Here is a 27,974-nt window from a genome sequence, read left to right as displayed (position 1 = left end):
TACTGAGCAGTGCTGTGTCCTATACATAGTACTGCACAGTATTAGCAATCAACTGATTGCAATGAATTGTCCCCTATGGTCACATAAAAAGTGTTTAAAAAAAAGTAAAAGTAAAAAAATTTGAAAAATCCCCTCCCCCAATAAAAAGTAAAACGTCAGTTTTCCCCCATTTTACCCCCAAAAAAGCGTAAAACAAATAATTAATACACATATTTGGTATCGCCGTGTGCATAAAAGTATGAACTATTAAAATATATTGTTAATTATCCCGTATGGTGAACGGCGTAAACGTAAAAAAAAAAAAAAAAAATTTAAAATTGCTGCTTTTTTTGTCACATTTTATTCCAAAAAAAAATTTGAAAAAATGAATAAAAAGTAAAACCTAAGTAAAAGTGGTACTGATAAAAACTACAGATCATGGCGCAAAAAATGAGCCCTCATATTGCCCCATATACGGAAAAATGTGAAAGTTATAGGTGGTCAAAATAGGGCAATTTCAAACATTCTAATTTTGTTAAAATGGTTTGAGATTTTTTTAAGCGGTACAATTATAGAAAAGAATTTAATCATGGGTATAATTTTAATTGTATTGACCCAGAATAAAGAAAACATGTCATGTTTACCGGAAAGTGTACAGCGTGAAAACAAAACCTTCCAACATTTGCTAAATTGCGGTTTTCTTTTCAATTTTCCCACATAAAGAATATTTGTTTGGTTGCGCCATACAATATATAGTAAAATAAGTGATTTAATTACAAAGTACAATTGGTGACGCAAAAAAACAAGCCCTCATATGGGTCTGTGGATGGAAACATAAGAGAGTTATGATTTTTAGAAGTCGAGGAGGAAAAAACGAAAGTGCAAAAATAAAATTGGTCTGGTCCTTAAGGCCAAAATGGGCCTGGTCCTTAAGGGGTTAAAGATCTTGTCACCTGACCAACGTCATGCTAAACTATGGTTTCACTATACAGCAGGCAGGTGCAAAGAATAGTTAGTGTGGGGGCAGGGAGATGGGATGGGTCAGTGGGGAAGAGAAGATTTATTTTGGGCTGAAAGAAGAGTAAGGGGGTTAGAGAAGACATCAGTGTGGGAGCAGGGGGAGGACATAGTGGCACTGAAGTATAGGAGACTGGGAAAGCTAAGTGGTACACAGTATGCATGCCACCCAGCCTTCCCAGTCTCCTGAATAGCTTTAATTTGGCTCAGAGCAATGAGCCACCACAAGAGCCAGTTTTTTCTCCATTAAGAACACATGAACAAGCAGCTGTGCCGAATGTTCATGTGTACCGGGAGGTCTTGGGAGATAGTTTTTCCAGGGTAAATGACTACCATCAAAAATTTTCCAAAGTAGGAGCCTTTGAGAGGGAATATAGCTACAAGGTCGGCCAATTTGATGAATACTCATTAATTTAATACATGAATAGTTTAAGCCCCTCCATGACATTCTCAGGCCCTGTTATCTTCCTCTTGTGAACCTTTGAAGATTTTCTTCTAATTTGCATAAACATATTTTTTTGTCAAAAAATTAAAATTTTTACATGTCAACAATCTGAGTGTCGATGTCCAAGATTATGTCATTATTTGTTGCATAATGTTGAACATGCGAGGAACAGGACACATGTGATACATTCATTCAAGACTTCATAATTATTAAATAAATGACCAAAATATAACCTCGGGGGCTGCTGCAGGGATTTAGGAGGCATCTGGTTTATCTCTCAAACACTCTGATCAGGGATTACATGGCCATTTTTATCCTAAATTACAATATTATGAATATTATGCTTTGTCTGTGCTTTGAATTGCTGATCCTTTGGAAAAGTTGTTACATTTTTATGAGTAATTACATGGGAATTATCAGGGTTTAATGTTACTATTATATCTATAAAACATTGATTATCCCAGCTATAGACCTTTAACAATTCATTACCCACCATGAAAGGTTCTATTGTTTGTTGGGGGCTCTTAGACCCAGAAATGACTGGCTAGTTTATTATAAAAGTTTCTGGTTGGCTAAAGGGAAGCTCTGTATACTCAGCATAAGTCACTGTGTGCAGGCAGAGGCACCATACTACACTGCCCGATGGGAGAGAAGAGACACAGAGGGACCTAATACTACTACAGGGGGACCTATAAACAGGGGGAGCTAATACTACTACAGGGGGAGTTAATACTACAGGGGGACCTAATACTAAGAAAAGACCAAATACACCGGGGGGAGGGGGGGGGATGCTAATAATACTACAGTGGAAGCAAATATAACAAGGGTACTTAATACTACAGAGGGACCTTATAATACTACAGGTGGAGCTAAAACATGAGGAAACCTAATAATACTACAAGGGGACCTAGTTGTACCACATGGGGGACATAATTTAATGAAGAGACCAATACCATGGGGGGCCTAATACTACAGTAGGGCTAATATTACAGATGGGACCTTATACAATGGGAGGACTAATACTACGGGGACCTAATACTACAGTGGGGGGGGGGGGGGGCTAATACTCCAGGGGGAATCTAATACTACAGGGGGCCCAGAGGTGGCCCAACTATTATGTTGGGCCCAGAGGTGGCCCAACTCATTTGGTGCATAAAATGAGAAGGATGGGGCTGGGGGAGAATGTGTGTAAGTGGGTAAGTCACTGGCTCAGTGATAGGAAACAGAGGGTGGTTATTAATGGTACTTATTCTGATTGGGTGACTGTAACTAGTGGGGTACCACAGGTCAGTATTGGGTCCTGTCCTATTTAATATATTCATTAATTACCTTGTAGAGGGGTTGAATAGTAAAGTAGCAATCTTTGCAGATGATATTAAACGCTGTAAAGCGGTAAACACAATAGAGGACAGTGCACTGTTATAAATGGTTCTGGATAGGTTGGAGGCTTGGGCTGGGAAGTGGCAGATGAGGTTCAACACTGATAAATGTAAGGTAATGCACATGGGGAGTAAAAATCCGGCCTGAGATTATGTATTAAATGAGAGCACACTAGGGACGACTTACGTGGAAAAGGACTTGGGAGTTTTAGTTAACAGTAAATTTAGCTGTAGTGACCTGTGTCAGGCAGCTGCTGCTAAGGCAAATAAAATCATGAGGTGCATCAATAGGGGCATAGATGCCCACGACAAGGAAATAATTCTACCACTCTACAAATCACTAGTCAGACCACACATAGAATACTGTATACAGTACTGGGCACCAGTGTACAAGAAAGATATAGTGGAGCTGGAGAGGGTTCAAAGAAGTGGGCCTTACCACTATTTGGGGGCACTGTGTGAGGCTGGACTGCTATGTTGGCACAAAGGTGGGCCTTACTACTATATAGGGGCACAGTGTGAGGCCTGACTGCTATGTGGCTACAGAGGTGGGCCTTACTACTATATGGGGGCACCTGTGTGAGGCTGGACTGCTATGTTGGCACAAAGGTAGGCCTTACTACTATATTGGGGCACAGTGTGAGGCTGGACGACTATGTGGGCACAGAGATGGGCCTTACTACTATATGGGGGCACAGTGTGAGGCCTGACTGCTAGGTGGGCACCAAGGTGGGCCTTACTACTATATGGGGGCACAGTGTGAGGCCGGACTGCTATGTTGGCACAAAGGTGGGCCTTACTACTATATGGGGGCACAGTGTGAGGCCTTACTTTATTTGGGCACAGAGATGGGCCTTACTACTATATGGAGGCACAGTGTGAGGCCTGACTGCTAGGTGGGCACCAAGGTGGGCCTTACTACTATATGGGGGCACAGTGTGAGGCCGGACTGCTATGTTGGCACAAAGGTGGGCCTTACTACTATATGGGGGCACAGTGTGAGGCCTTACTTTATTTGGGCACAGAGATGGGCCTTACTACTATATGGGGGCACAGTGTGAGGCCTTACTTTATGTGGGCACAGAGATGGGCCTTACTACTATATGGAGGCACAGTGTGAGGCCTGACTGCTATGTGGGCACAGAGGAGGGCCTATCTACTATGTACATGCTTCAACACTTAGAGAGGAGCCTTGGTAAAATCCTAATACACTAAGGGAGTCGTGAACTGGAAAATATTGGGATCCACTGCTTCAGATAAATATTGGACACATCTATGTAAATGTTATTTGAGCAGTTGTATGAAAGGTGTCAGATGTCTCTTCTCATAGACTCAACTTATGGTAGAATGAGTAATAACCTGAATACCTGAATACATCAAGACATGGAAGGTGACTGTGGAAAGGGGTTTATGTGTCGGCTCACACCTGGGTAAATACACTCGCTGGATGGATGTGAAGCATGGACGGGCTTAGTAAATATGCTGATGGATAAAACTCCCCAGAAGGGCCTCTCATTGGTAGTAAAGGATTGTACCTACTCCATACTGTTCCCTCATTGCTATATATATATATATATATATATATATATATATATATATATATATATACAGGAAACAACTGTTTTTAGTCAGGCTGTGTTCATATTTTTGCCGCATTTGTTATGTGATTTTACAGTGTTTGGGGAAAATTTGAGGCAAAAATTTAGCAATTTTATTACAATCAGTGCAATTGCGCCACAATCATGGGGAAATCTGCACAATCGTGGCAATGTGTAAACTAGGGTTTTCCAAACAGTGTGCCTCAAGCTATTGCAAAACTACATCTCCCAGCATGCCCCGACAGCCTTCGGCTGTCCGGGCATGCTGGGAGTTGTAGTTTTGCAACAGCTGGAGGCACACTGTTGGGAAACACTGATGTAAACAAACTTAGTGGTACTGCTGATGTTACAGAACTACAAGTCTCAGCAGCAGTAGGCATTACTGCTCCTGTGCAAATAGGGCCCCATCTACCACGTGCCAGGTGTAATCTCCTTACTACTGGGGTGACACACTGTAACAAACCTCCTCCTCATGTAATCTCCTTACTACTGGGGTGACACACTGTAACAAACCTCCTCCTCATGTAATCTCCTTACTACTGGGGTGACACACTGTAACAAAACTCCTCCTCCTCCTCATGTAATCACTTTACTACTGGGGTGACACACTGTAACAAACCTCCCCCTCATGTAATCTTCTTACTACTAGGGTGACACACTGTAACAAACCTCCTCCTCATATAATCTCCTTACCACTGGGGTGGCACACTGTAACAAACCTCCTCCTCATGTAATCTTCTTGCTACTGGGGTGACACACTGTAACAAAACTCCTCCTCATGTAATCTCCTTACTATGGAGGGGCAAGCTGTGCATAACTAGCTTGCCCCCTGACTGCTGAGATGTAAGGGGTTAAGAAATATACAGGCAAGGTTTTTAGCCCCCTCCCCCGCCTGTAAAACTTGTAGGTAACTATAGTGGTATGTCCCATGGGTGGGGGGGAAGGAGTGGACCAATCAGGAGTTTAATAGTTTCCCGGGCTTTCAGAGGCCCTCCCCTGGGTATTTATAGCTGTGGTGCCTCCCTTCCCCCCCTCAATCTGCCCAGGACCCGGAGTTTTGCCCTCCCTCCCTCCCTTTTTGTATCTTTGTTTATTGTAAGTCACAGCTTGGCGGTAAGAAGACGGTGAAAGCGGGGTCAACCCGGGGTAGACCTCCACACAGGACAGTGTGGCAGCACCTCTCGGGTTGGCAAGAAGCCAATCGGTGTCTTTGTTACAGTTAAATTGTTATTTATATAAGTAATTTTATAAATAAAGCTGTGGCCGATCCCCACCCACGAAAAAGTTAAATTGTTGTTGTGTCAGTTATTATTTAATTATTTATTGAAGTAAGGGGGAGGGGTAATTATAGCCTGCTAGGAGGTAATTGGGTCTCAACAGTCTTGGGGTGAAACACTGTAGCAAACCTCCTCCTCATGTAATCTTGTTGCTACTGGGGTGAAACACTGTAACAAACCTCCTCCTAATGTAATCACTTTACTACTGGGGTGACACACTGTAACAAACCTCCTCCTCATGTAATCTCCTTACTACTGGGGTGACACACTGTAACAAACCCCCTCCTCATGTAATCTCCTTACTACTGGGGTGACACACTGTAACAAACCTCCTCCTCATGTAATCTCCTTACTACTAGGGTGACACACTGTAACAATCGGATGTATGGAGGCGTGCGTGATATCAGGATGCTGGATGGACTTAAAGGGGTATTCCAGGCCAAAACTTTTTTATATATATATATCAACTGGCTCTGAAAAGTTAAACAGATTTGTAAATTACTTCTATTAAAAAATATTAATCCTTCCAATAGTTATTAGCTTCTGAAGTTGAGTTGTTGTTTTCTGTCTAACTGCTCTCTGATGACTCACGTCCCGGGAGCTGTGCAGTTCCTATGGGGATATTCTCCCATCATGCACAGCTCGTGACGTGACATCATCATTGAGCAGTTAGACAGAAAACTTCAGAAGCTAATAACTATTGGAAGGATTAAGATATTTTAATAGAAGTAATTTACAAATCTGTTTAACTTTCCGGAGCCAGTTGATATATATAAAAAAAGGTTTTTCCTGGAATATCCCTTTAACCTGCCCGTCTGGCCTTGGAGGTGGCGCTGCCCTTCTCCAGCAAGCTGAAGAATGCAGACTATTATGGTGATGGTGGGGGGGGGGAGGGGGTACGAAGGTGGTGCTGGCTGGGCGGTTACTTTGGATGAGCGGCGGGTGCTTCGGATGCTGGCTGGCTACAAACTTTATTGCAGCAGGCAGAGTGGCACCGCTATCAAGAAGACACTCTACCTGGCGGCCTATTTTGCCTATAGGCAGAGCCAGGATGACTCAAAAAGGCTGTATTTTCCCCATTGGGTTCTATTAAACTCAATAGGAAAACGTTTCATAGCGGCCACACATTTTTATTTATTATTTACTGTAATTCATTATTTTATTGTTATTTTGTTCATTTTTTTCTGTATTTGTTCTTTTATTTGTTCTTTTATTTATTATTGAATATTTTATTGCTATTTCATTCATTTTTTCTGTTTTGTTTTATTTTTATTGTATTTATTATTTAATGTATTTATTTTATTTATTATTAACTGTAATGTATTGTTTTATTGTTGTTTTGTTTATTATTTTCTGTATTTATTGTTTTATTTGTATTCAATTTCTTTCTGTATTTCTTTATTTTATGTATTTATTTCATTTATTATTTACTGTAATTTTCCTTTTATTGTTATTTTTTTTTATTATTTTCTGCATTTATAGTTTTATTTTTATTTTATTAAATTTTTCTGTGCTTACTGTTTTATTTTTATTTGATCAAAACATTTTTATTTATTTATTGTAATTTATTATTTACTGTCATTTATAATTTTATTGTTATTTTGTTTATTATTTTCTGTATTTATTTTTAAACTTATGTAATTATTTTTTTTTTTCATGTATTTATTTAGATTGCAATTAAAATGTTGCAAACAAACCACCCTGTGAAATGTTTTTTTCTGGCTCAGCGAATACAGGTGGAGATTTTCTATTTTTTTTTTCTATTGTATTCTATAGAAAGGTGGGAAAATTCAGATGCAAAATTGCTGTTTTTTATTCATGCATCCTGGGAATAGGCTTGCAATACCAAGTCTCACCACTGTGTGTCCTCGAAGTAGAGAACAAGCAAGTGCCAGTGTAAATGACTGTTTTTTTTTAACTGTTGCATCTACTAGAGGGTGCCTCCAGCTGTTGCAAAAACTACAACTCCCATCATAAAACAAAGGACTAGAGAGATACAGGAAATACTGGGCAAAGGATCATAGATAAAACACTAATATCCACACAAAACTGCACAAGCTATGGACTTTTAAAGACTGTTTCCCAACCAGTGTGCCTCCAGCTGTTGTAAAACTCCAGCTCCCAGCAAGCCTGGTAAATATGTTACTATAATAATAATAATAATAATAATACCAATATATTTTTTATTATTATTATTATTATGTTTCTGCAAGTGATTCAGATGCCTGCAAAATCTTCAGGCTGCTGTTTATGATGACGTCACCAAACAGCTGTTGCAGAACTACAAATCCCAGCATGCCTAGACAGCCAAAGACTGTCTGGGCATGCTGGTAGTTGTAGTTTTGCAACAGCTGAAGGTCCACTGGTTGGGTAACACTGTATTATTACAGGAAGATACACTACAGGTTGCCGTAATCTATTTGCAAAACTACAACTCCCAGCATGCCCGGACAGCCAAAGGCTGTCCGGGCATGCTGGGAGTTGTAGATTTGGAGCAACTGGAGGCACACTGGTTGGGAAACACTGTCTTAGGGTGCGTCCACACGCTATTACTAGCAGCGGGTTTCCCGCTGCGAGTTACGCTACCATTGATTTAAATCGGTCCAGAGACAGTCCGCAATAGTGTCAGATTTGCGGACTGTCCGCGGACCCATTCAAACGAATGGTAGCGAAACTCGCATTGGGTTTCCCGTAGCGGGAAACCCGCTGCTAGTTACTAGCGTGTGAACGCACCCTTAGGGTTCCGTTCACGCGGGTGGATTACCTGCGGACTTTCGGCAGCGTATTTGCTGCGTAAAATCTGCAGTGGATTTTGCTACCATTGTCTTCAATGGGTCAGCAGAAAATCCGCAATAGAGACAGATTTGCAGATTTTCCTCCCGACCCATTGAAGTCAATGGTAGCAAAATCTGCGGAAAATCCGTCCGTGTGAACGTACCCTTAGGCTGCTTTTACACTATAAAATTCTTCCGTTTTAAAGAGCCGTTATAATGTTTCATCATGAAAACCCTGTGAAAACTGCCGTTACAAAATCCCATTAAAGTCTATGGGATTTTTACATTATCCGTTTTAACCCGTCATAGCCCGTTATTAATAACGGACGTTATTTGTGATGGGAGAAAAAGACGGTACATGCACTATTTTTTCTCCCGTCACAAATAACGTTCATTATTAATAACAGGTTATGACGGGTTAAAACGGATAATGTAAAAATCCCATAGACTTTAATGGGATTTTGTAACGGCCGTTTTTAAGGGTTTTCATAACGGAACATTAAAACGGCTCTTAATAGTGTGAAAGCAGCCTAAGGCTACATTCATACACTACATACACTGCCATTGCGCCCGATCGAGAACGGCCATCAAACTGTTTTGTCTTTTTTTTTAGTTTGATGGCTGTCATTTTGACAGGACGCAACGGGCAACTGTGGGTCCCGATGGACCACATTATAGTCAATAGGGTCCGTCGGACACTGTTGCTTTTTTTTTTTTTGTGGGAGAAAAAGATGGCTGCTATTCTCCCCGTCGGTCCAGACGGCCATCACACTACTGTCTAGAACAATAGTGTGAAAGGGGCCTTACAGGGAGATACACTACAGACTGCCTTAATCTTTTTGCAAAACTACAACTCCCAGCATGCCCGGACAGCCGGAGGCTGTCCGGGCATGCTGGGAGTTGTAGTTCTGCAGCAACTGGAGGCATCCTGGTTGGGAAACACTGCCTTTTACAGGAAGAAAGACTACAGGCTGCCTGGTCATGCTGGTAGTTGTAATTTTGCAACAGCTGGAGGCACCCTGGTTGGGAAACCGTGAAGAAGAACACTGAAATCCAGACAACCCATCACCCTAAGTGATATTTACTTTTGGCTGGGAGTGGTAAACACACACACACACACACAGACATATTAAAGCAAATAGAAAAGTTCAAGCAGCTCAGATTTCTGCATGCTTTCCCCCCAGGCAGGTGTGAACTGGGCACTAGGACTCCTACTGACCCTGCCACCTTTCTCACCATTGCAAGTGTCATTTCCCATTAGCATTGAGCTAATAATAATGCATTTCTCTGGAGCTCTGGAGGAGATGTGAGGATGATGAGTATGGTCTCCTTAATGATTTCCTGTAATATTTCTCCTTGAAGAAGAAAAAAAGAAAAAAGAAAAAGTTGCAGCTGCTGGTAAGAGCTGTGGTGTAAGGGCAGAGAGAGAGAGAGAGAGAGAGAGAGAGAGAGAGAGAGCTAAAGGGTAGACCTGCCTCCTTTGCACATGAGGTGTGATGATCGGGAATACAGCAGTGGATTTTTCCTGGGGATTGCTAATGAAAGGCTGGTGCATGAGATGAGCCACAAGGGACAGCAACTACGTCTGCAAGGAGAGAGGATAAGAAGTGAGGGAACTGCCTGCACAGCTGAAGATCAGGGGGGACCTGCCTGCACAGCTGAAGATCAGGGGAGAACTGCCTGCACAGCTGAAGATCAGGGGAGAACTGCCTGCACAGCTGAAGATCAGGGGGACCTGCCTGCACAGCTGAAGATCAGGGGAGAACTGCCTGCACAGCTGAAGATCAGGGGGGACCTGCCTGCACAGCTGAAGATCAGGGGAGAACTGCCTGCACAGCTGAAGATCAGGGGGGACCTGCCTGCACAGCTGAAGATCAGGGGAGAACTGCCTGCACAGCTGAAGATCAGGGGAGAACTGCCTGCACAGCTGAAGATCAGGGGGGACCTGCCTGCACAGCTGAAGATCAGGGGGGAACTTGACTGCACAGTTGAAGATCAGGGGGGAACTTGACTGCACAGCTGAAGATCAGGGGGGACCTGCCTGCACAGCTGAAGATCAGGGGGTACCTGCCTGCACAGTTCAAGATCAGGGGGGAACTTGACTGCACAGCTGAAGATCAGGGGGGACCTGCCTGCACAGTTGAAGATCAGGGGGGAACTTGACTGCACAGCTGAAGATCAGGGGGGACCTGCCTGCACAGCTGAAGATCAGGGGGTACCTGCCTGCACAGTTCAAGATCAGGGGGGAACTTGACTGCACAGCTGAAGATCAGGGGGGACCTGCCTGCACAGTTGAAGATCAGGGGGGACCTGCCTGCACAGTTGAAGATCAGGGGGGACCTGCCTGCACAGCTGAAGATCAGGGGGGACCTGCCTGCACAGTTGAAGATCAGGGGGGACCTGCCTGCACAGTTGAAGATCAGGGGGGAACCTGCCTGCACAGCTGAAGATCAGGGGGTACCTGCCTGCACAGTTGAAGATCAGGGGGGACCTGCCTGCACAGTTGAAGATCAGGGGGGACCTGCCTGCACAGTTGAAGATCAGGGGGGACCTGCCTGCACAGCTGAAGATCAGGGGGGACCTGCCTGCACCACTCACTCACTATTCCAAATTGACTTTTACTCCCACATTCAATTCAATACTATAGGACATGCTCAACTCTATATAAGAGTCAGCGGAGTAGTCACTGGCATGCTGCAGAGAGACTGACAGAGAACCAAGGCTGCTGCAAACTTCTTCCCTATCAGCAGAAGGGCTGGTAGTGTTATCTCCACCAAAAGCCAAGGGGGCACAGGGACCAGGGGCACAGCTGCAGACCAGGTAACCCCCATGCAGGTGTCTCTTCTCACTTCTAGCTCTGCCTTTGTTGTATGCATCACCTTGACCAGAAGTGTAGTGTGTACTCATGTGTGGAAGTATTCCCAACCAGGGTTGCAAAACTACAACCCCCAGCATGCTCGGACAGCCGAAGGCTGTCCGAGCATGCTGGGGGTTGTAGTTTTGCAACAGCTGGAGGCACCCTGGTTGGGAAACACTGTCTGTAAGGCTAAGTTTCCACTTGGTTTTTCTTTCTGGCAGTTTTTGGAAAACTGTCACTGCAGTTTTTTGAGCCAAAGCCAGAAGTGGATCCATAAGGAATAGAACATATAAAGGAAGGACTTACACTTATCCTCCCTTATGGATCCACTTCTGACTTTGGCTCAAAAACTGCAAGAAAAATAAATAAATAAATAAAAATAAAGAATAAAAAAGTGGAAACTTAGTCTAACACTTTACTAAATATATGTAAAAAAAAATTATTATTATTTTTTTTTTTTTACTTTATTTATTTAATTTTTAATGTTTTCAGTTCTCTTCCACCCCAAAGAAGCTCCACTGAATGAAATATGAGGGATATTATGGGCTCTGCACTGCTGGTGATTACATTTCTATTGCTCTCCCCTGGATACTGCAAAGCCAGGACTGACTCCAGCAACCTGACAGACAAGAACCTGTTTAATTTTATCATGAAAATCATCATAGACTTTAAGAGGTATCACAATACAGAAGACAACAGGGTGCAGTACCCTTCAAAGCAAGACTATTACCCAGAAAACAAGGAGGACATGGAGTATGGGGCTTACCAGGAGCAGAGAGTAGGTAAGAAGTTTGTTCTCTGTTGCTTTGGTGCATTTGTATGTTTCCAAATAGATTGGTATATATTTTTTGTATTTATTGTTTTTTAATTGCTATTTTATTCATTATTTATTGCATTTATTATGTTATTTTTATTTTATTCATTATTTATCCCATGTATTATTTTTTTTTATTTTTTTTATTGCATTTATTATTTTATTTTATTCATTATTTATTGCATTTATTATGTTATTTTTATTTTATTCATTATTTATTCCATGTATTATTTTATTTTTATTTTTTTATTGCATTAATTAGTTTATTTTATTCATTATTTATTTCATTTATTATGTTATTTTTATTTTATTCATTATTTATTCCATGTATTATTATTTTTTATTTTTTTTATTGCATTTTCTTATTGCATTTATTATTTTATTTTATTCATTATTTATTGCATTTATTTATTTTTATTTTATTCATTATTTATCGAGGAATTATTATTTTATTTGTTGCATTTAATATTTAATTTTTATTGCACTTTTTATTTTATTCATTACTTACTGTACTTTATGTTTGTTTTATTATTATATTATTATTTATTTATCATTTATTGCATTTAGTGTTTTTTATTTATCATTTTCTGTAATTCATTACTTTATTATTTTATTTATCATTTTTTTTGTATTTATTTTATTTCATTTTTTTATTTCATTTGTATTTATTATTTTCTGTTATTTGTTATTCTATTGTTATTTGTTCATTATTTTCTGCGTTTATTTTATTATTTAATATACTTTTTATATGTATTTATTTATTCATTAGTTTATTGTTAGTGTATTATTTAGTTTCTGTATTCAAAGTTTTATTTTTATATTATTTATTGTATTATTTCATTTTGCCATGTGTTTATTTTTTAAGTTATGTATTCATTGTTTCTTTTATGTACTTATTCTTATGGCAATTTAAATTGTGCAACCCTACAAATGTACATCAGACTGAGCTGGCTTACAGAACTTTTTTATTTTTTATTTTTTTGCGGCACATGCTCTAGTAAAGTAGTTTCCTAATCAGCGTGCCTCCAGCTTTTGCAAAACTACAACTCCCAGGCTGTTCTGGGCATGCTGGGGGTTGCAGTTATGCAATAGTTTGAGGCACTCTGGCGCGGAAACACTGTGGTAGAATAATCCACAACCTGTGGCTCTCCAGCTGTCAGGGCATGATGGGAGTTGCAGTGTTACTACATGTTGGGAGTAGTAGTTTTGCAACAGCTGGAGAATGGCAGGTTAGGGATCACTGCTTCAGTATATAAAAGGAATATTCATGTTGTAGTGCAGTGTTTCCCAACCAGGGTGCCTCCAGCTGTTGCAAAACTACAACTCCCAGCATACCCGGACAGCCGAAGGCTGTCCGGGTATGCTGGGAGTTGTAGTTTTGCAACAGCTGGAGGCACCCTGGTTGGGAAACACTATTGTAGTGACTTAGGACCGAAGGAAGAATAGTTTACTGTTTCTAGTTTGTGTTAATGCAGATGTAGCAGAGCTTGAATGGTCAATGAACTATTTTCTTTGTGACACTTTACTTATGTAACTCAGTAAGTTTACCTGCAGATCTATAGAAAATCCTAAATACATAGAAACAACCTTGCAGTGCATTAAAGGGGTACTCCCGTGGAAAACTTTTTTTTTTTTTTTTTTTATCAACTGGTACCAGAAAGTTAAACAGATTTGTAAATTACTTCTATTAAAAAATCTTAATCCTTCCAGGACTTATTAGCTGCTGAATACTACAGAGGAAATGGTTTTCTTTTTGGAACACAGAGCACAGTGATCTCTGTCCATTTTAGGAACTGTCCAGAGCAGCATATGTTTGCTATGGGGATTTTCTCCTACTCTGGGCAGTTCTTAAAATGGACAGAGATGTCAGCAGAGAGCACTGTGGTCACGATGTCAGCAGAGAGCTCTGTGTTCCAAAAAGAAAACCATTTCCTCTGTAGTATTCAGCAGCTAATAAGTACTGGAAGGATTGAGATTTTTTAACAGAAGTAATTTACAAATCTGTTTAATTTTCTGGCACCAGTTGATTTAAAGGGTACCTCTCATCAAATAAACTTTTGATATATTTTAAATTAATGAATGTTGAATAACTTTCCAATAGCATGTTAATGAAAAATATGCTTCTTTCTATTTTATTTTTCCCGATCAGTCCTGTCAGCAAGCGTTTCTGACTCATGCTGGAGTCCTTAACACTCAGAGCTGCCAGCCTGCTTTGTTCACAGCCAAACAGGCTGTGATCAAAGCAGGCTGGCAGCTCTGAGTGTTCTCCTTTGTGAACAAAGCAGACTGGCAGCTCGTAGTGTTTAGGACTCCAGCATGAGTCTGAAATGCTTGCTGCCAGGACTGGTAGGGAGACCCCTAGTGGTCATTTCTTCAAAGTGGAAAATTAAATAGAAAGAAGCATATTTTTTAATAACATGCAATTGTGAAGTTATTCTGCATACATTAATCTATAATATATCAAAAGTTTTTTTTGATGAGAGGTACCATTTAAAAAAAAGTTTTCCAGTGGAGTACCCCTTTAAAGCCAATTCGGGAATTTCTTGCCATTTTCTAAATGCTACCATGTAGAATGTATTATGTAGTATAATAATATTTATTAGCTAGGGCTGAATTACCAAATAGTATAGTCTGTTGTTTATTGTTAAATATATGTTCAGATAATGATAGTAAATAATAACAATATTTTATGAATTGTTATTATTTTTATTATTATTGTTAATGATGATATTATTATTATTATTATTATGCCTGCAAAATCCTCAGATGTCTGCAGGCTACTGTTTAGGATGACATCAGAAGTTGGCTATTACAAAACTACAACTCCCATCATGCCCAGACAGCCAAAGGCTGCCATAATCTCCTTGCAAAACGTCAACTCCCAGCATGCCCAGACAGTCGAAGGCTGCATGCTGGGAGTTGTAGTTTTGCAACAGCTGGAGGCACACTAGTTGGGAAACACAACATTACAGCGAGACAGACTACAGGCTGCCAAAGGCTGCCCAGGCCTGCTGGAAGTTGTAGTTTGCAACAGCTGGAGGCACACTGGTTGGAAAACACTGCCTTAGAGGGAGACAGACTAAAGGCTAGTGGGCATGCTGGGAGTTGTACTTTTGCATCAGCTGGAGGCACACTGGTTGGGAAATACTGCCTTATAGGGAGACAGACTAAAGGCAGCCATAATCTCTTTGCAAAACGTCAATTCCCAGCATGCCCAGACAGCCGAAGGCTGCATACTGGAAGTTGTAGTTTGCAACAGCTGGAGGCACATTGGTTGGGAAACACGGTCTTACAGGGAGACAGACTAAAGGCTGCTAGGCATGCTGGGAGTTGTACTTTGCAACAGCTGGAGGCACACTGGTTGGAAAATATTGCCTTACAGGCAGACAGACTAAAGGCGGCCATAATCTCCTTGCAAAACTACATGCCCGGGCATGCTGGGAATTGTAGTTTTGCAACAGCTGGAGGCACCCTGGTTGGGAAAAACTGTCTTACTCTACTGTCAAACTACTTAATCTAATCTAAGATGTTGAAAAACGGTCAACATTTTTACTCAGGATAAGGTAACAAAAAAGTTTTGTAAGGCGAGAAAGTTGGTGCACATGGTTTTACACATTCCCCCCCTTAGTGTTTTACTGTTTCATTTTCTGGGGCTCATGGAGTGCAAAGGGAGGATTGGGCAGGAAGCCTTCGCCATGGGATGTCTTCTTGAAGAATGGCTCCATGTGCTTTCATTATGAGAGACTATTTCATATGTATCGCCGCTGCAGTCCTCTCATGTGTTGTGTGGACCGTGCACATATGTTGGCCAGGATGTCCCATATTTCATCTGGTTTGGTCATCTTTAGCGTAATTCAATTTTCATGGTATAAAAATATATTTCTTTCTTTTCTTTTGTTGTAAAGTATGGTTTATCTTAAACACCATGTGGGGGAAGATTTATCTAAACCTGTGCAGAGGAGACGTTGACCAGTTGCCCATAACAACCAATCAGATCGCTTCTTTCTTTTTTGAAAAGGCCTCTGTAAAAATGAAAGAAGCAATCTGATTGGTTGCTATGGGCAACTGGTCAACTTTTCCTCTGGACAGGTTTTGATAAATCTTCCCCAAAATTCTGAGCCAATATTTGTTTATATAGCTGTAAGAGGTTCTTTCTTGTATCCCCAAATAAATGTTGCAATAGCAGCCGCTTACAGCCACCTCTGTGAGGTACTTAGGCGCTGACTAGTTGATAAAAAAAAATTAATAAATAAAGCTTTCCACCGGAGTACCCCTTTAATGTATAAACTGGTTTCAGTATGATCTTATGTGCCCCTAGTGGTGGCCACAGGTACTTAGCATTTTATCATTTAAAGGGGTACTCTGGAGGGAAAAAAAAAATTTCAAATCAACTGGTGACAGAAAGTTAAACAGATTTGTAAATTACTTCTGTTTAAAAATGTTAATCCTTCCAGGACTTATCAGTAGTATGTTGTATGCTCCACAGGAAGTTGTGTAGTTCTTCCAGTCTGACCACAGTGCTCTCTACTGCCACATCTGTCCATGCCAGGAACTGTCCAGAGCAGGAGCAATTCCCCATAGCAAACCTCTCCTGCTGTGGATGGTCCCTGACCTGGACAGAGGTGGCAGCAGAGAGCACTGTGGTCAGACTGGAAATAACTATGTGGTGAGGGTGTGATACAGAGCAGATGGAATTGCCCTAGGGGCAGATGCCATTAACCCCTTGTGTTCATGACACCAGGGCGTGGTTTAACCGCTTCACCACCCGAAGGTAGGCTGCTAGATCCTGGGCTAGGCACAGGGGGCAAATAATGACTCAGACGCCAAGTTATGGAACAATGGCAGCTTTACTAAGTCAGACAGGTGTAACAGTCTATATAGCTTGGCTAGGTCCAAAGAGGTGACCAGTGACTTCAGAGACCATAGGTCTTGCTGGGACTTCTCGCTGAATTCCACGAGCGGAACTCCGCGAGCGTAATTCCGCGGTGTGAGCTTAACATTAGTGTGAATGGGTCTCCGCGAGACCCGTTCACACTGTGGAATTTCCGCGGCGGACAATTCCGCCACTGAAATTGTTCAGCACAAAGAAAGAACATGTTCATTCTTTGCGCGAATTCCGCGAAGCACTGCAAAGCCTTCAATGGTGACGGCTCAGTGCCCCGCGGCCCTAGCGCCGAAGCAACTCCGGCGGCAGCCGCCAGGCAGAATCTCCGCTTGCAGAATTCAGCGAGCGGAGATTCCGTAGTGTGAACGCACCCTTATAGTGATCTTGGACAATTTGATGCACAGTCACGCTGACTTAAGGCAGATTAACTTGGACTGACTTGACTGTGACTGACTATACCCCGTTTGTAGCTTACCAGGTTTTGACTTGGACCTGGGGGGTGGTGGACTTGTGGATCCATGGCTGCGTGGTAGACTTTAGGCCTCCTTTGGACTCCAGACACTCTCTTACAGGACTTGACCTCACTGCAACTCAACTAAGCAGAAAGAGAGAGAACAGAGGCTCCACCCAGGGCTTATATGGGGAAGACTCTGGAGGGGTCCCATAGGTCACCCTGTAGGTCACATGGTCACTGGTACCTTCCCTGGTTACAATCACATGACAACATCTCTTAAAGGTATAACACATTATGTCAAAATCCAAAGAATGAGATGGCACTCTTCCAAACGGTAAACTTATGTTTATTTGGATAACATCATCCGGTTACAGACACCACATGGCTGGCAGGTCAGGATTAAGCACCCTGTGTGGCGAGAAACGGCCCGTCGGCCATGTGGTATCTGTAACCGGACGATGTTATGCAAATAAATATGTTTACCGTTTGGAAAAGTGCCATCTCATTCTTTGGATTTTGGAACTTCACATACTTTACCTTTCAAGATAGAGCACCATCCAAGGTAATATTTGGACTGATTGTGTACACTGCTCAAGAATCCTAGGTGTGCTTGGGGAGGAAGCAGCAGTGCTAGCTATATGCTGTTCCTTGTAAAGGAATAACAGATTATATGTACAATACATTATATAACATAGGCACTGGCAGTGATATATACAAGACATAGGTGAGGGAGGGCCCAGGCGTCACAGGATGTTGTCTGCCGGAAAGGTCAGCTAGGGAACAGGGGTGCAACTCCTGTACTGGGTCACCACAAACTCCTCCTCTTAACAACAGCCATCCACGGCACCCAGTCCTGGAGGGCGGACGACAGAAAGTGGCCACTGGGGCCTGGAGAAAACATAAGCCATTCCTGGGGCATTTGCAAATGTCCTTCTCAGGGCTGATACACAAATAACTGGGGAATAGTCCATGTGGCATTGATGGTAATGTCCTTACATGCTCCATTTTTGTCAAGGGCATTTGAAAACTGGGATCATGAAATATGTGGAACTGCATGTCTCGTAACTGCATACTTGAGCACATATTTGACTGGATAGGGCTGCCAGAGGCTTTCTACCCAAATGCCTTAGCTTCTGGGGTCCTTCGGCAATAGCTACTTCCCCCCAGAAGATTATATAAGCAGATATACATTTTTTTTGACAATAGAACAATTTGACCTACATACATGGATGCTCTGTCACTGTACGTGTTTATCTAGGCTTCCAGATTTCCTCTCTGGCCAGTAGAGCACCCTGTACACGATGGACAGGAAAATGGTTAGACATAAGACATTACTGACTATTATGGACTTGGTAATATACATTGGTTAGCTATAGTCCTGACTAGACATTGGACTAGTTTAGATACACACAATGCTATGCACATCACTGACTTAGCTATACATGAACTGACATTAGCATTACTTATGCTATACTGACTATCATACAAAACTACTATCACTCTCTGGCCTGGCTGGTAACTGTCACGCAAAGAGGTAGTAGATACTTCTCCCAACCTAGTCAGGATACCTTCTATATAAATTGCCATGGACAAAAAAAACATGGAACATTTCAAAGTTTTGGTATAAACATGTTAAATACACTTTATTACAATGTACCTTAAACTATACAACAATGACAATATTTGCATTTTCTGGTGCAAAAAGGAATAAGCAAAATATATTACTCTGAAAATATATTTTTAGAGTACCTCTCCACAGTCCTGGTACATTAAGAGTTATCAGTAAAGGATCACGGATATAAGTCGGGCACATACACTTACGCAAATGGTTACAGGAGTTCTTGGTGAGTCCACCAGGCGCTTTTCTTAAGCATTTCAGTAACCTGAAAACAACAATAATGCTTCCCAAAGCAAAGTTAGTCTTACGACTTATTAGCAAAGTTATCACACTTTGACTCTTCAACCTGGATATTGTCCATCCCAGCCTCGCCTGTCGGACTGCTTCCGAGGTTGGGACATATAACAGGGTCCACAGGACTCTGCCCCCTCAAATGCACAATGTACTCGTGTGTTCCAATTTACCTGAGACAGGGTAGACTCAGTGATGGTGGGAGTGATGGTAACCACCATTTGCACAGCAGCAGCTTGCGCCACTGGGGGAACAGATGTTGGGCCGGCCAAACCTCCTCCTCAGCAGGAGTAGGCCGAGGCAGTTTAGTTGGTGCCCGGGATTAGGCCAACAGATGACTTGGGTAGATACCTTGGTGCCATGACAGGCGCCTCGGGCAAGAAGACTTCTTCCACTGTACAAGATTCTTTAGACTTGAAAGACAGTAATCCGAAGGGATCTGCTTCCCAGTCGTTTGAAGGAAAATATTCAAAGGGGATCTGCGTGGAGTTCTTCGACGGGTCACCGCTGCCGCCCACTCTCCTCTCATGCTTTGAACAGGAGTGTATTCCACGATCTTCCCGCTCTCTAGAGAATGCAATGGTGTGGGAAGATAGTCCCTTTTACTGCACGACGATTGACCAAGATGGTCCCAACATGATCACAGTCAATGATGGTGCCAAAACCCTGCACTTTGTCAAATTTCACAACTATAACTCTGTGCCTTTCCAGAAGAGGTTCTCCCTCTCGGGGATGATCCAACATTCAGATGTATAGGGCCTTTAACCCTTTCAGGTACAGGCAATGGTTGGTTACGCAGCATAACTTCAGACCTGATCTTACACATGGTCGGCACAGTTCTAGGACAATTCACAATGGCAGAGAACAGTCTTTTCTTCACCTCCCCCTCTATTTCACAAATGCCTCGGAATACACACTTTTCACTGATAAAGTCCCGTACAGTTTCTGGCGCAATTGTTGTTTACACGCAATACTGGACACAGTTCAGACTGGGGGGGGGGGGGTACTTTTTCCATTAGGCGCACACCCGTCTCCTGTTTGTAGGATGCTAAAAGTTGTGGTGAGGGTGTGATGCAGGGCAGATGGAATTACCCTAGGGGCAGATGGCATTAACCCCTTATGTTCGTGAAGCCAGGGTGTGGTTTACCCGCTTCACCACCTGAAGGTAGGCCACTGGATCCTGGGCTAGGCACGGGGGCAAATAATGACTCCGACGCCAAGTTACGGAACAACCGCAGCTTTACTGAGTCAGACAGGTGTAACAGTCTATACAACTTGGCTAGGTCCAAAGAGGTGACCATTGACTTCAGAGACCACAGGGCTTGCTGAGACTTATAGTGGACTTGGACAATTTGATGCACCGCCACGCTGACTTGAGACAGATTGACTTGGACTGACTTGACTGAGACTGACTATACCCCGTTTGTAGCTTACCAGGTTTTGACTTGGACCTGGGGGGTAGTGGACTTGTGGATCCGTGGCTGCGTGGTAGACTTTAGGCCTCCTCTGGACTCCAGACACACTCTGGCAGGACTTGACCTCACTGCAACTCAGCTAAGCAGAAAGAGAGATAACAGAGGCTTCAAACAGGGCTTATATGGGGGAGACTCTGGAGGGGTCCCATAGGTCACCCTGTAGGTCACTGGTACCTTCCCTGGTTACAATCACATGACAACATCTCTTAAAAGTATAACACATTATATGTACAATACATTATATAACATAGGCACTGACGGTGATATATACAAGACATCAGTGAATGGGGGCCCAGGGGTCAAAGGATGGAGTCTGCCGGACAGGGCGGCTAGGGTACAGGGGTGCAACTCCTGTACTGGGCCACCACAAGTACACAACTTCCTCTGGATCATACAGCAGCTGATAAGTACTGGAAGGATTAAGATTTTTACATAGAAGTAATTTACAAGTCTGTATAATTGTCCAACATCTGTTCATTTGAAAAATATGTTTTCCCCTTGGAGTACCCCTTTAATGTATAACCTGTTTTCAGTAAGCTCCTAGGTGCCCCTAGTGTTCGCTGCAGGTAGTTAGCATTTTATAATTTATAGTTGTCCAGGAATATAAAAAAAAAAAAAAAAAAAGTATATCTAGTAGCGGGTGGGTTAAAAATAAAAAACAGCCTATACTCATCTCTCCTGTTCTACAGAGCTGCCATGCCAATGCTCCCAGTGCCTGTTCCTCACCGTTGCTTATTTCGTCCTGATGTTGTTTCAGTATGAAGTGCCCAATCATTAGCCAAGGTGGGGCAGCTTTGCAGCCACTGATTGGCTGAGAGGGAACTTCCAGTCATCAATAACTCAAATACAAGTAAAAAATGGTCTAGGAGGTGTTGCTCATATCCTGAACGCAAATGAAGCACTCGGGACAGCACAGGACAACGTATATTTTATTTTTTACAGTAAGGACAACGCATTTCGGTTTTAACTAGTGCCTTCCTCAGGTCCAACAAGAGTTCACCAGTAAGTTTTCTAGACTTACTGGGCTACTGGTCCGGAGGTCCTGTGTGCTTGCTGTGCTGACGTGATTTGAGTCTCAGACCACGTCAGCACAGCAAGCACACAGGAACTCCGGACCAGTAGCCCAGGGGAGAGCCGCGGCAGAGCCTGGGCCCCGTACAGGTGATCGGATCCCCACACTTATCCCCTATCCTGCTGGTGGAGGTAACTGTGATAGTGGATAACTAGCTGATCTGTACTTTACATTTCCCATGTCTTTTGATCCCACCTCTGACTTTGGTTTAAAGGTTTTAAATATTTTTTTCCTGCTTATATACTGCAGCACAGGCTATTATTAGAGAATAATCTTGTGTATGTCTTTTGCTTACCTGTTTTAGCTAATGCAGCAGGCATAAGATTGGCTCTTTGTTGGTTTGCAATTAGTTAACTAAGGTCATTCTGTAATGCTCGATGTATGGTGACTGCTCCTCCTACAATGGAACACAGGTTGAGCCAACCATAGACCAGCACCAGACCTGAGCCTTCCTAAGGATCGCATCCACAGGAGTAGGAGGAGGGGCCGATGAGGAGCCCATAAAGGTGGGGGCCGATGAGGAGCCCATAAAGGAAGTCTATTTCCTTTATGGACTCCTCATTGCCCCCTCCTACTTCTCCTGTGGCTGTGATCCTTAGGAAGGCTCAGGTCAGGTGCTGGTAAATGGTCGACTCAACCTGTGTCCCATTGTCAGTGCCATTTACTCCCGTCGCTGGTTTGGAGGAAGCTATACACCGTGGATTTTATATAGACATGGAGCGGCTGCAGGCACCTCGATCATACACTTTGTTCCATAGTTATACTTGGTGGAGTGTAACTTTATGGGTAGAGATGAGCGAATCGAAGTTGACGAACCCGAATTCGTTACGAATTTCATGAAAAAATTAGTTTTGCAACGAATACGAATATCGCCGCGATTCTATCGCACAAATCGCTTCATTAAACTCCATTTTACAGCGTTCCAGGCTATTGTAGAGGTAAGATGGCGGATCCACATGTGAGTACATGGGGCAGGGGATTATGGGAGGGCGGGAATGAAGGTAGGCGGGCTGACCCTGAACCACATGTGAGATGCAGCCTATCAGTGTTCACTGACCCTTGTGATGTCACAACCCCTATATAATCGGCAGCCATCTTGCCTCTCTTCATTACATCTATGCACTCAGATGGAGAGGACGGGACTGCGTGTGTGTGAATAGCTCATACCACAGCGTTACACTGCAACTGCTAGTCACATCAGCATTAGGGAAAGGCAGGAGTGCAGAGTGCTGTGCTGTTACTCTGAGAAGGATCATTGATTGCTAAACCTCCTATTCACGTTATTGAGCATTGCAGCAGAGAGGGGCAGATAGCTGTCAGCTGCCTCATACAGATCTCCAAGCTGCCTCAACTTTATCAACCATCTTATCTCCTCATTGTTCTTCCCAATTGAGTTGATTTTTTCTCCACAAATCTTCTGCTGCTCAGAATTGTGTGACAGAGTGTAATTTAGGGTTTAATCCCTGGATTTTTTTTTTTGTGGTGCTGCACTGTTGGGTCCTGCTGCTGTTCAGAAATAAGTCATATTAGTGTGGACTTTAGTGCCTTTTTACAATTTTTCACCTGTTACTCTGTCTCTGTGCTAAATTCAGTGTTATACCACACGTTATACACCTGCCGGTGTATTAAAGAAAAAAAAAATTCCTGAGTACAAATACGCTTAACAGTGGCCTTATCATTGCAAAGGGCCTAAATACAAGCAAATAGTGTACCATATACTAACTTTTTTTCTGTCTCTGTGCTAAATTCAGTGTTATACCACACGTTATACACCTGCCGGTGTATTAAAGAAAAAAAAATTCCTGAGTACAAATACGCTTAACAGTGGCCTTATCATTGCAAAGGGCCTAAATACAAGCAAATAGTGTACCATATACTAACTTTTTTTCTGTCTCTGTGCTAAATTCAGTGTTATACCACACGTTATACACCTGCCGGTGTATAAAAAAAAAAAAAAAAAAAGGTTTTCCTGCGTACAAATACGCTTAACAGTGGCCTTATCATTGCAAAGGGCCTACATACAACCAAGTAGTGTACTATTTATTACCTTTATTTCTGTCTCGGTGCTAAATTCAGTGCTATTCCACACATTAGTATACACCGGCTGGTGTATACAACAAAAAGCATATAAATATGCTTAACAGTGCGCTCATCATTGCAAAGGGCATACATAGAACCAAGTAGTGTACTATTTACTACCTGTTATTCTGTCTCTGTGCTAAATTCAGTGCTATTCCACACATTAGTATACACCTGCTTGTGTAATAAAAAAAAAAAGTGTTTTTTTCTGCGTAGAAATACGCATACCAGTGCGCTCATCATTGCAAAGGGCATACATACAACAAAGGAGTGTACTATTTAGTAACTGTTATTCTGTCTAGGGCCTATATACTTTGAAAGGACAGCCGGAAGTAATCGCCTGCTGCTGTTCTATACCCTCATAAACGCACTATGTCAGGCAGAGAAGTGTCAGGACGTGCACAGAGAAGGGGCAGAGGCCTACATGCAGAGTTGGCAGCAGACTTGGGGCGAGTGGCAGAAGGAGTCGCAGCAATAGGTCTGAGCTCCCGTTAACACCCAGCGGTCGTGTCGTCGACCCATCTATCCTCGTCAATTGGTTTGCACACTCATCCCCATCATCACAAGTGACATCTGACAACCCCAGTCAAGAGTCGGTGGGTTCCTCAGACACAACCCTCAGTTGGCATGGCCCGGGAGCAGTCCCTGTAATCCCATTGCCTTTGTCCTATGCTGTTCCCTCTCCCAAAGAAGTATCTCATGCTTTGGGTTCGGCTCCACTATTTAGCGAGGACGATGTAATAGAGGACAGTCAGCATCTAATGGGCAGCCAAGAATGTGAGGAGACATGCGTCCCTTCCTCCGCAAGGCGGGCAAGTATTGATGCGGAGAGTGACGTGGGAGGCGGTGTTTCAATTGTTCAGGGTCCTGAGGCAGACACTGTTGTGGAACACGAGGAGGACATCGGTGACGTGCACACATCTTTTGATGATGATGGAGCCGATCGCAATTGGGAGCCGGGTGCAGAAGCCGGGGCTTCATCATCATCAGGAGAAGAGATTTGCTCTTTGTCTATGAGGCAGCAAGGCGGTAGCACGGTTGGCAATCAGCGTGGTGGTGGCAGTAGTGGAAATTCAGGAGCCAAACATGCCAGGGGAGGCCACCTGATTCGTGGCAAGCTACCATTCAGGGAGGTAGTGCAACAGGGGTTCCTGGAGACGGTGCCAATAGCAGTGAAATAGTGCGAACTGCGGGTGGGAAAATCAGCTACTCTGCGGTGTGGTTGTTCTTCATAAAGAATCTGGAGGACCTTAGCGTAGTCACATGCAAAATCTGTGGGCAGAAAGTGAAGCGTGGCCAGGGTCCCAATCTCGGCACCACGGCCCTGCATCAACACATGATTCGCCACCATAAAGCGGCCTGGGATAACCGTGGCTCCGAGGTAGTGGTCCGGCCTGCCGCATCACCCAGTGGCCATCCGCTCCCTCCGTCATCCAGCCAAGGCTCCACCACCTCAGCCAAAGGGAGCATTGTATCAAACCCTTCTTCTTGCGCTCCTGCTTCTTCCGCTCGCAGTCAGCCATTCCGCCAACAATCGATCAGCGAAACCATGTCCAAGAGACAACAGTATGTGCCCACTCATCCAACGGCACAGAAGTTGAATGTGCTCCTGTCCAAGTTGCTGGTGTTGCAGTCCCTCCTTTTCCAACTGGTGGACTCTGCAGCTTTCAGGGAATTGATGGCTTGTGCCGAGCCGAGGTGGAGAGTCCCAAGCCGTCATTTCTTTGCGAAGAAGGCAGTACCAGCCCTGCATAAGTTTGTACAAGAGAAGGTGGGCCTGTCCTTGAGCCTGTCGGTGTGTTCAAAAGTGCACGGCAGCGCCAACATGTGGAGCTGTAACTACGGGCAGGGACAATACATGTCTTTTACGGCCCACTGGGTAAATGTTGTTCCTGCACAGCCACAACAGCAACTTGGACAGGTCACACCGCTTCCTCCTCCACGCTCTCGCTCCCAGGCAGTTGGTCCTTTTACAGTGTGCGCCTCCTCCTCCTCCCCCGTGTCCTCGGCCTCCACTGCACATCCAAATCTCGGTGGCCCTTCATCGTACCACGTGTGTAGGGCACAGCGGTGTCAAGCCGTCCTTCACATGGTTTGCCTTGACGAACGGAGTCACACAGGGGAGGAACTGCTAAAGTTCATTAGGGAAGAAATCCGAGTATGGCTTACTCCACTTTGTTTTTGTGGGGATCAGACTGAGACATGACTAAGTTATAAGAACCCACAGCGGCCCCGGAGCACGCGGACTGTGTAAGGCAGCACCACTTCATACAGGAACAAGGATTTGGAATGTCCAGCGCAAATGGTCGTGCAAAAATGGATTTCTTTATTGTTAAAAAGCCATAACAGGGGTCAAAAATAACGCGTTTCAGGTGCGTTAGCACCCTTAGTCATACGACTAAGGGTGCTAACTCACCTAAAACGTGTTACTTTGGACCCCTGTTATGGCTTATTTTTTTGTTCCATGATGGTGGTGGTAGTAGTACAAACACTAATGTAGCCTCCCCAGCTGCCTGCAGACTCTTGCAGCCAGGAAATGACTACTCCCATCATGGAAACAAGTCTGTTCCATGATGGGAGTAGTAGTGGTCCTGGCTGTGGGAGTCTGTAGGCAGAGGTGTTACGGCCATACATGAGGGATGTTATAACAGGTCTTAACGGATTAATAGTAATTCAGCCGTTAGCACCCGTTATTTCATCCGTTATTAAACGTCCGTTTTCACACAGAAAAGGGACGTTTAATAACGGATGAATGCTCATAGTGTGAAAGAGGCCTTAAATGGCCGCTGTCAGATTCAAAAACTTTTTATATGTTGTACATCTTGGCAAAACATTAACCTTTCTAATATACTTCATAAGAAAAATTTGATTCCCATTTTATAGAAATCCTGGCTTATAAAATCATGACTTTGTCCAAGCTGAAGCACAGGCAGGGCCGGTTTTAGGCTTAGCGTGGCCTTAGGCAAAATCAAAAGAGGGGCCCCAAAAGTCGTAATAGTGCACTTACCAGATTTGCACATTTTTGGTCACTTCAAATACCATAAAAAATATCTAAAAAAAGCAATTGAAAAGTCCCATCAAAACAAAAATGGTACAGATAAAAACTACAAATCACAGCGCAAAAAATGACCCTCATACATCCCAATATACAGAAAGATAAAAGAGTTATAGGGATCAGAATAGTACAATTTTATATTTTTGTATAGTTCCCCCACATTAGGTTGGCAATATAGTTCCCCCACATTAGATAGGCAGTATAGTTCCCCCACATTAGGTTGGCAGTATAGTTCCCCCCACATTAGGTTGGCAGTATAGTTCCCCCCACATTAGGTTGTAGTTCCCCCACATTAGGTTGGCAGTATAGTTCCCCCACATTAGGTAGACAGTATAGATCCCCCACATTAGGTTGGCAGTTTAGTTCTCCCACATTAGGTTGCAGTTCCCCCTAATTAGGTTGGCAGTATAGTTCCCCATATTAGGTTTGCAGTATAGTTTCCCCACATTAGGTTGGCAGTATAGTTCCCCCCACATTAGGTTGTAGTTCCCCCACATTAGGTTGGCAGTATAGTTCCCCCACATTAGGTAGACAGTATAGTTCCTCCACATTAAGTTGGCAGTATAGTTCCCCCACATTAGGTTGGCAGTATAGATCCCCCACATTAGGTTGGCAGTATAGTTCCCCCACATTAGGTTGCAGTTCCCCCTAATTAGGTTGGCAGTATAGTTCCCCATATTAGGTTTGCAGTATAGTTCCCCCCACATTAGGTTGGCAGTATAGTTCCCCCCCCCCACATTAGGTTGTAGTTCCCCCACATTAGGTTGGTAGTATAGTTCCCCCACATTAGGTTGTAGTTCCCCCACATTAGGTTGTAATTCCCCCACATTAGGTTGTAGTTCCCCCACATTAGGTAGACAGTATTGTTCCCCCACATTAGGTTGGCTGTATAGTTCCCCCACATT

General features: G+C 43.1%; 1 protein-coding gene across 2 annotated transcripts in view; it reads left to right on the top strand.

Annotated features, from left to right (window-relative positions):
* The first annotated feature begins 7,652 nt into the window (after positions 1-7,652).
* The window catches only part of ALKAL2 (ALK and LTK ligand 2), a 100,412-nt gene continuing 80,090 nt past the window's right edge, over positions 7,653-27,974 (top strand). Inside the window, exons 1-3 of one of the 2 annotated variants that reach the window (XM_056564071.1) lie at positions 7,653-7,828; positions 9,654-9,867; positions 11,819-12,108. In XM_056564071.1, coding sequence (XP_056420046.1) covers positions 11,856-12,108 — 253 coding nt within the window. In that variant the 5' untranslated portion in view covers positions 7,653-7,828; positions 9,654-9,867; positions 11,819-11,855. Of the gene's footprint in view, positions 7,829-9,653; positions 9,868-10,745; positions 11,290-11,818; positions 12,109-27,974 lie in introns of those variants that run through there. The other variant, XM_056564072.1, reaches the window with a different exon arrangement.

This window comes from Hyla sarda, chromosome 3, assembly GCF_029499605.1.
Source record: "Hyla sarda isolate aHylSar1 chromosome 3, aHylSar1.hap1, whole genome shotgun sequence".
Classification (NCBI taxonomy): Eukaryota; Metazoa; Chordata; class Amphibia; order Anura; family Hylidae; genus Hyla; species Hyla sarda.
Note: the sequence above shows the minus strand (reverse complement) of the source record. Positions and strands in the feature narration are given on the sequence as shown.